Source organism: Schistocerca piceifrons, chromosome 1, assembly GCF_021461385.2.
Source record: "Schistocerca piceifrons isolate TAMUIC-IGC-003096 chromosome 1, iqSchPice1.1, whole genome shotgun sequence".
Lineage (NCBI taxonomy): Eukaryota > Metazoa > Arthropoda > Insecta > Orthoptera > Acrididae > Schistocerca > Schistocerca piceifrons.
The window spans coordinates 637153646-637163569 of NC_060138.1; the positions used below are offsets into that span (position 1 = coordinate 637153646).

The 9924-nt window shown below is 39.9% G+C and overlaps 1 protein-coding gene across 1 annotated transcript in view; it reads right to left on the minus strand.

The window, feature by feature from the left end:
• LOC124805024 (exosome complex exonuclease RRP44) overlaps positions 1–7281 on the minus strand; it is a 143321-nt gene extending 136040 nt beyond the window's left edge. The window contains exons 1-2 of the mRNA XM_047265438.1: positions 7123–7281; positions 6628–6798 (exon numbers count right to left, since the gene is read on the minus strand). Of these exons, the coding sequence (XP_047121394.1) occupies positions 6628–6798; positions 7123–7191 (240 nt within the window). The 5' untranslated portion in view covers positions 7192–7281. The remainder of the gene's footprint in view (positions 1–6627; positions 6799–7122) is intronic.
• Between the last annotated feature and the right edge of the window lie 2643 nt (positions 7282–9924).

Below are 9924 nucleotides of genomic sequence, written 5' to 3' on the forward strand. Positions count from 1 at the left end.
CCAATAAGTGCAAAGACAGCATCATGTAGAAGTATATAACAACAATGGTAACATATGCTGACTATGAGAATCTTGCAACTAAGGTTAATGTGCTCACCAAACAGATCAGTGAACTGTTATCTTGGCATAATAATAGTAGCAACAGGAACTGCTCCCATATAAAGCCAAGAAGTTGCTCATCTGCAACATCTTCGACTTTTGGGGCTGATCAGCACTCCATCTATTGGTATCATCATAGATTTGGGGATCAGGCATGCAAATGCACCACACCTTGCACCTTTCCAAATGCCAGTGGCAATCAAACATAGACACATCATGTGATTGCCAAGCACAGTCACAGCGCCTATTTGTAACTGACAGGAGGTCAAGCCGCAATATTCAGTGGACAAAGAGTTGGATTTATGTATGTTTCCTCAAAAACTACTACACGGCAGTCAACAACCAACCTTGTTCTGCCTGTCCATGATGAACAACTATTCTATCCAAAGTACAGTAAGCAACCAATGGAATTAGATTCGCGACTTCACAATTGTGAGTGTGATGGAGCTCATCATTGCAGCTGATTTCCAAGCATACTATCACCTGCTACCAGGTGCAGCGAAAGCACAAATTGCTGATAGCACAATGGCTTGACAGCTTCAGGTTTCTGACATAGCACAGCAGTGCACACGGTCAAGATTGTGCAAATGGCCAGTGGCAAGTACATGTGCTTACTGCAGAAATTTCCAGTCTTGAAGGTACCACCAGGGATGGATAAAGAAGTACGTCACAACACAGTACACCATACTAACACCACTGACAGTCCACCTGTCTCGTGTAGACCCAGACGTGACTTCCGACAGCTTAGCCGTTACAAAGGCAGAATTTGACAACATGCTGAAGGTGGGTATTATTTGTCCGTACAGTAGCCCACGGTCATCTCCTTTGCACCTTGTGCCAAAGAAGTGTGGTGTGTGGTGCCCATGTGGAGATTATTGTGCATTCAATGCCCGAAGAGTGCCAAATGGTACGCAGTGCCTTTGCTACAGAATTATAATTATGCATTATGTGGTGCAACCTTATTCAGTGTTTATTCAGATCCCAGTAGCAGAAGAGGATATCACAAAGACTGCCATCATCACCCCATTTGGGTTATTTGAGAGCCTTTTTATGACATTCAGCCTATGGAATGCTGCACAATCATGGCAAAGATTCATCAACTTAGTACTGGAAGATCTTCCTGTCTGTTTTGCCTCCTGGATGACATTCTTGTCTTTTTGTCTACTGCGGAGCAGCATAAACAGCACTTAATTGAAGTCTTCAAGCGATTAGAACATTATGGGGTGGTTCTGAACACTGCTAAGTGCATATTTGGTCAGTGAAAATTAACTTCCACAGACATCAGATTTCATCTAGGGGCTCACTACTTTTACCTGAAAAAGTGGAAACCATTTTACAAATTACTCAGTCAAATATGGTTAGAGAATTACATCACTTCCTAGGCATGCTCAACACCTACCGTCAACATCTGCCTCATTCGGCCAAGCTACAAGATCTGTTGGCATGGCATTCAGCAGTCCAAAAATCAGGGGCAACTCAGTGATACAATGGATGGATGTCATAAGCTCTGTGTTCAAAGTGACAAAACAGAGCATATCAGATGCAGCAGTTGTCACACACCCTGAAGTGGATGCACTCCTCTTGCTAGTTGTATATGCAGCAAAATAGCCACCAGTGCAGCTTCAGAACAGCTACACGAGGGCACATGGCAGCCAGCAGCCTTTTACTGACACAAGCTGTCTCCAACATAGCCAAAATGAAGGGCATGTGACAGAGAACTCTACATTATTTGTGAGGCGAACAAGTACTTTCGCTTACAAATGAAAGCTAGAGTTTAATATTTTCACAGATCATAAACTGTTCAGTTATGTGTTCTGACAAAACAGTAACAACTGCTCACCTTGCCAACATAACCATGTGGTATTCATCGCTGAGTTCACCACGGACATCAGACGCATTTCGGGAATCGACAATTGTCTTTCCCGAATCAACAATTGTCTTTCCTGTGTCTACAGTATCTCAAGTGCCATCAGTTTTCCTTGACTCCCCAATGCATAAGAGACTGACCAGGAACTCCAGAACCTTCTCAAGGACACATTGTCAACCATGGAGCTGGGATTAGTCAATGCTCCTGGTGCAGATGTCAAACTGTACTGTGGCCTCTCAACCGGTAAACTTAGTCCATTCTTGCCTCCTAAAGTCTGCAGATGCACCTTCAATTGCTTGCATAACATCATCCTGGTGTTAGATCAACATTTCACCAAGTCTCAGCCATTTGTTTGGCCTGGAATCCAAACAGAATGCCACGAATGGACTGGTACATGTGTTAAGTGTTAATGAAGCAAAGCTTCCCGCCATGTGCACATGCCAGTGGGGGACCTTCCAGACACACCTACACAATTCATACATATGAATATCAATGTTGTAGGCCCATTATCTCCACTGAATGGAGAGTGTTATATTCTCATTATAACCAACTGTTTCACTCACTGGCCGTACGCAGTGCTAGTTGATAGTACCTCTGCAGAAACCTTAGACTTTTGCAGCACTGTTTCCTACAAGGCTACAAGCTACCATCTGGCGAGTGATGGTATGGTAGAATGCTGGCATCATTCTCTAAAGAGAGTACTCACGTGTCATAAAAAACAAATTGGACCACAGCTCTATGAATGGTTTTATTTGGTCTTAAGTGTACTTACAAGGCAGACTTAAGATTCCTCGCCAGCAGAATTAGTTTACAGCAAAGTGTTGTGGCTTACAGCAGAGTTTATAAAAACACAGTTCTCCCAGCTTTCTGACCACAAATATTGCAATTTCATTTGTCAGCTGAGGGAACAAATTTAACAATTTGCACTCGACAAGTGATGTGCAAAACAGCACACCTCCCAGCTGTATACATCATGACTTTAAAACACACAACACACAACATACTTCATACATATGGCGTCAAACCCTCACTTCAACCACTGTACACATGGCCACACTGAGTCCTGCAACAAAGAGTATGTGGTCTGTACATATTAGTAAATGGCAAGACCTCTACTGTCTCTATCAACTGTGTCAAATCTACATATGTTTTCCAGGAAGTACTACTGACTGTTGTACTACAGCTTGAAGGAGCTTCACCAGCTCTACACCACCCATCGCAAACCCTCTTCCAGAGAGTACAACACAGTCAGGGCAACTCATGGATTTCCCAGCAGGTTTTCTGGATGGCACTCCCCTTCTCCCGAGGGCCTGATATAGTGGTCGATATTATGGTCCTCATTGTGCAGCGTCATTTCATCCATGTGCATATGTATGTTTTTTGTGGCTATCAAAACATTTTTCACAGCAGCCACCAGAGTCACTGTTTCACTCTTATTAGGGATGCACTTAGACTTGTTAACTAAATTATTGTTTTTCAGAGAGTATATTTCTTGGTTACAGTGTTAATAGAGGGTTATTCATGTTTCTTGAAGGAAAATTCTACTTATATGCAGAACTTCTTCAAAGCTGTTGACTCCCAATAAATGTCTTTCCCGTGTCAAGCAATAAAGTATTGGTTTGTTCCTGTACAATAGTTTATATTTCATATGCCAGCCAGGCTAGATCTCAACATGTGCAACCAAAACAGTCGGATGGCAGATACTGCAGCCAGTCCACAAAGTACTGGGTAATTATAATTAAACTGTCCCTATTTAACACATTATAACTCAGAAACTAATAACTATATGACTACCAAACTTGGTATCATTAATGTCAAGGGCATGGGGAAGAAAAATAATGCAGTATCAATTCAATTCAAACAATTTTAATGTGCTAGTACAGTATATCATACCATTACATACCGGTACAATTACAGCTACAAAGGGGGCTCCCTATGGTGCCCATCAGTGTTCAGAAGAGTCTGACAGTGCAGGATTGGATTTTGCACAGCAGAACAAAGTATGTCCATAGGTATGCTGGCTACCTCTCTGCACTTCAGATCAGCACATGCGTGAATGTTCCCCTGGTAAATCATATCCTTCAGGAAGCCCCACAACCAGAAATCACACAGAGTGAGATCAGGTGATCATTCTGGCCAAGCATTTAGAAACAATTGGCTGATAGTTAGATTGTTTCTAAATGTGTTTCAGAGAAGCAGGTGAGTTTCATGAGCGATGAATAGTGGAGCTTCACCTTTCATGAAAACTGTTGAATTCAATGCATCTCTCTCCTGTAGGTTGGGAATGACATGCTGGTGAAGCATATTGCAGTAACGCTGGCCAATTACACTGCACATCTTTTGTCCTTGAGCACTAACTTGCTCAAAAAAGAATGTCTCAACGATGAAATGTAACCATGAAGTCACACTATACAGTGACACATTCATCATACAGAAGAACTTCATGCACAGTGACTGAGGTGAAGATCCCCACACTCAGCAATTCTGTGTTCATCTCACCCATTAGAGAAAAATGAGCCTCATCCGTCCATAGATTGACCCAGGACCAGCCCTTGTCAATTTCAATCCTTGCGTTAAAGTGGGGAGCGAAATCAACATATTGTACATCCTGAGTTGCAAGCTGCTGTACGATATGGGTTTTGTATGGATAACATTTGAGAATGGTTTGCAGCATCTTCTGTATGGTGGACCACAGGATGTTCAACTGTCGTCACACTGCACACGCACTGCCTGACAATCAGGAATTGCGTGCAGTGTTGTCTGCCATAGCAATAGTGATTTCATCAGCAACATCCAGTTCTCCAGTTGATTCAGAATTCTTCATCACACTTCACACAGCACATGGACAAACAAGACCCTTCCGTAATCCTGTCAGCCAGTGACATTCCCGAAGAGCAGCTGCAGGATTATTGTTGTTTTGATAATAGGGCTTCACCAATAATGCGCTGTTCCTTTTGTCAAAGCTCAAGTTGACACATCAACAAATGCGCTGCGGCTGGTCACGTATGTGAGACTATGAATAACAAGGACTGACAACAGTACCTGGTGGCCATTGTTGGAACTGGATGGTGGCACTGTAACACATGGAAATCATGCAACCCATACTCTGGACATTAATGTTACCAAGTTTGGTACTCGTGAGGTAATTAGTTTCCATGTTATAACGTGTTAAATACAGAAAGTTTAATTATAGCCACCTCGTATCAAAAGTTTTTGATATGTTTGAATGTAATTCTGTTTCAATTTGCTTGGAGGATAATTTTGATTTTGATGCGTTAAAAAGAGAAAAATCTAAAAATGAAGACACTGAGAAACAATGTGGAAAATTAACAGGGTCACTCTTGTATGCTACATTAGGTTCCAGACTACGCATTTGTGTGGCAGTAAATATTCTAAGTAGGTAACAGTCATGTGCAAGTTTGGACTTATGGAATACTTTAAAATGTGTATTGCATTATATTAGGGGAACCCTAAAACTGAATCTGTTATATGCTACGGATGAAAATTGTACCACTCTGATTGGGCTAGTGACAGAGTAGATAGATATTCCACAGGTGGTTATCTTTTCAACGTTTTAAAGTGTCTCTGTCATCAACAGAATCAGAATTTGTAGACTACAGTGTGCCAAACATGAAGCTTGTAGGCTCAGCAATTTATACTACAGTGTTTTTGGCAGTCAAAGAGCTTCTGTACTTATGAAGATGATATGCTAGTAACAAGCCTTTGCAAGAACACGTAGTTCCCTCATGAACTTAAGTGCGTAAATGTCAAAATTTTATTTTTTAGGGAGAAAGTTTTGCTAAGAAAGTATTGTTCACGCACAAATTAAAAACATGTTGATGTTGTGATGAAACCACTAGGAAAATAAAATCTGAAAAATTTTGAGGCTTGCTAGGACATATTTATATCAGGTAATTTAGTTTTTGTAACACCAATAATTACTGTCAAGGGAAGGTGTTGGTGGTACAATGACAATTCTGTTTTAAGGTATCTTCTTTTGGCTTATGTTAATTTACATTCTCAGACGCCTTTTGCTTTTATTTTAGTCTCTGTGTGTGCATTACAGTCACCTGCCATTAAGCTGTAAGCTATTCCATATTTAAATAAGTTAAGTATAGACAGACTTATTATCAAGCTACAATTTCTACTTTTACATCTACACTCTGCAAAGCACCATGAGGTGCAATGGCACTAATCACCTTGCTGTTGAATGTCCCAAATCCCCCAAAATACATCTAACCCCCTTTGTTGTATGCCTGCAGCTTTTTGTCTTACAACTGGGAAGTGGAAGATGGTGAATGGTTGTCACTGCTCACACTACATCATTCAACAAATGACGGCAACTTCTTTCACAAGACATAGGTAATGACATTTTAAAAAAAATTCAGGCATTTGCCAAACTGTAGTAACATGTAGGAAACCATTATACTGCTACACAATTAACGACGGTAAGTTGTTGCTCTACATGATATAAGAGTTGTGCTTCTCTAATCACATTCAAATAGGCATCCTAGAAGACGAACCACTCAATCTTCATCTAAAGATGACACGTCCAGTACTTCAGCATCATGTGTGTGTTACATCTTTATGTTTCTATTTAATGTGTATGTAACTAACGAAACATATTTAATGTACATGATAAATGCATATGAACAATTTACCTGGTTTAATATGACACATGTGTCAAGCACAAGGTAATGTGGGTATTGGAATCTTGACGATTTAGATACGGGACTTGAACTCAGTCTTTTCTCATCTTGTGACTGGTAACAAGTACTGCACACTTCTGACCCACAACCTATATCATTTCGAAGATAATGTTCTCTAACAACCTGAAATTTTTTCACATACAATTATTCATAATATGATTCTGTGTAAGTTTCTTAATTGAGCTAACGACACTTAAATGATGTGTTAACACGAGAACTTCGAGGATGTTTTCTCTTGCATTTCAAGCAAAACTAAGTTATAAAGCCAGCTATCATTTTTGACATTTTGCGAAACAGGTATCTGAGAGAAATAATCTGAACACCTGGTGCCACGATAATACAAGTGAACAACTAAAAAGGTCTTACGAACATCAGTTAAATGACTAAATAAACTTTAAAGTAATTGTATTCAGAACGGAAATTATAATTTTCATATACATTTAGCACCTTAACAATATTTCCAGCTTTAGTTTTTCGTAGAAACACTTTCTGTCTAACTTTAGAGCCCTGTACCATTTTCTACTATGCGATACACAAAAAAAAACAACCCCACAACACACACGCGCAAAGCAAACACAACTGTAAACACGAAGTATAAACACTGTATGTCAAAGTAATTAGCAACGTTTTTGGCTGTGCTATATCTTTCGTAACATCCTTGGTTCTTGGACTGTCTCTCGCCAGTAAATCCACAGTCTAAAGGCCCGTCCACACCTTCGACCATAGATATTGGTAGACTGGTCATGACGTATATTTCGTGGCACCAACATCTCTACTGCTATACCACGTGACTATTGGCAAAACAATGGTGGTATCCTGTTGTGCTTACGGTTGTACCGAGCGTTTTGTGAAGGGAAGTAACATTAAATTTCACATGTAAGTATTATTAGTATAATTTAGCGGTATTTCTTGAATACTGATAAACTATTGTGTGTATCATATCCTTACCCAGAACGCCACAGTTACGTAAATTGGCGGTTTGAAGTGCTGTGTGTGTTTCCAGGCGCACATTGCAATCGTATATATTTCTTGAAATGGTAAGCTACAAAGCTGCTTTTTCTCTTTCGTATAGGTTTCCAAAGGATGAAGGGCGCAGGCAGATGTGGATACAGACAGTGAAACGAAAAGATTTCAAGCCTACTGCGCACACACGCATCTGTTCGAAGCACTTTGAAGAATATATATTTATATATTGTGTGTGTGTGTGTGTGAGAGAGAGAGAGAGAGAGAGAGATTTATTACCAATAACCCTTCCCACTCCAAAAGCAATGGCAATGTGCATTGTTACTACATAAGAAGAAAGGATGATTTTTACTATCCTGGATTAAATCTGACTTTGGTACAAAAAGGGGTGAATTATGGTGGTATTATTTTAGAGAACAATTTGCAAAAACAAGTTAGGGGTTTGATTTCTCATCAGGCTTTAGTTTTATTTTGTACTTCCCAGTTACAAAACATACAAATATCAGAAACAAATACTGAATACCATTTGCAAATAGGTAGTTGTATGGCCTATGTTAGTTTCCAGATAATAAGCTGTAATGTGTGGGATAAATGATATGCTGCTACAAAAATCTTCGGTCATTTACCAAAAAGCATTAAAAGCCTGACAGATAGCCAACCAGCATTTAAAATCAAACTAAAAGAATCTATGAATGACAGCTCCTATTCAGTAGACGATTTTTTAGGTATAAATAAGTGATTGGAAGAATTGTCATGTAATGATAGGCCTACCTTTCATTAAACTGACACATCATTGTGAAGTATCGTATTCATGATCTGTGGAACAAGTAGTCATGTAAGTAGGTACTGATTTTGTAGATATCTTATTTGATACATCTTCGAAACAAACTGTTTAAACCAAAAAAGAGCTTTCAAATGAAACTGCTTTACGTTTTGTGGGTGAACGACACAATTGAGTTCGTTACATTAGATGTGAACACGTGTGTTTACGTTACAGGTTTTGTTGTTTATGCCGATTTATGAAGTCTATAACACTTTCTACAACCAAGGCACTAAAAGACACACACGCAATATATACATTTTATGCAGTGTATAACGCGTATTGAGAGTAGAGAATGCATCTCATAATTGGTAACACTGAAATATTCGCGGCGAATATATTGCCGAACATCGAAAGTGTTTCAGCAGTTCACAAAGTTCATTGTGAAGTAATGGCTGTAAAACTAAATTTGTACAGTGGTTACGCAATAATCTATCACTTCTAGCTGTGTTTACATAAGCTACATTTAACGTGGTGAAGTTAGGAGGAAATCCGCTGAGAAGTACTGGAAGTGAAATCAGGAATCAGAATGCTGCCTTGAACTCCCGCCGACGTTCTGCCAACAGTCACGTGATTCTATGTTGCAGCCACGCCAGACGTATAGCCGCTGCACTGCTTGCCCAGTCTATTAGTATCTATGGTCGAAGGTCCACACGCAACGATCTGTCTGCGCGAATGTCTGCGCACATCACATCTGCGCAGACAGATCGTTGCGTGTGGACAAGAGTTTTGCACCAACCTGAGGTGTGTGCAAACCTCGAAGTTGGAGTTGGAGGTTTGAGCGAAACCTCTCAAATCTGTGGGTTCAAACCACATCTGCGCAGACAAGTTGGAGCGTGTGGACAGCAAATCGCCGCAAATCTGCTGCGAAACAGCTGTTTGCTCAGTCTAGTGTTTGTATTTGTGCGCACAGGGCATTAAAATGGCTGATACTCGTCGGTGTTCTCGAGAGTTTGTAAGTGAATTCATTGAAATATATATAAACCACCCATGTTTGTGGAAGATTAAAAGTAAAGAATATAGTGACGGAGACAAAAAGACAGCAGCATACAATGCTGTAATTGAAAAATTGCCGGCAGTTGACGCCTCGGCAAACAGAGAAACAGTAATAAAAAAATAAAAAAATTCGTTGCGAACTCTGTCTAGAATTCAGAGTGGAGTTTTGCATCCCGTAACAAAAGTTTGTAACAGGTTGCTTCTACACAGTAGCGAATTGAAAATGCCTACTCAGAAACAAAGTAAACCATAGCTCATTGGTCATGTAGATATATAATCTCTAATAATATAGGCCTACTGTGTTTCAAACACGTCTACAACATCAAAAATATTATCTGTAACTTGGCAGACTTAATTTACTTGACTTGCCTTCATGAACTCATCCTACGGGACAGCGTAAATAGCTTCACATTTGTTGGGTATTATTTCACTCAACGCTTGTTTCGATATTGCAGTTGAAAATTCCAAAT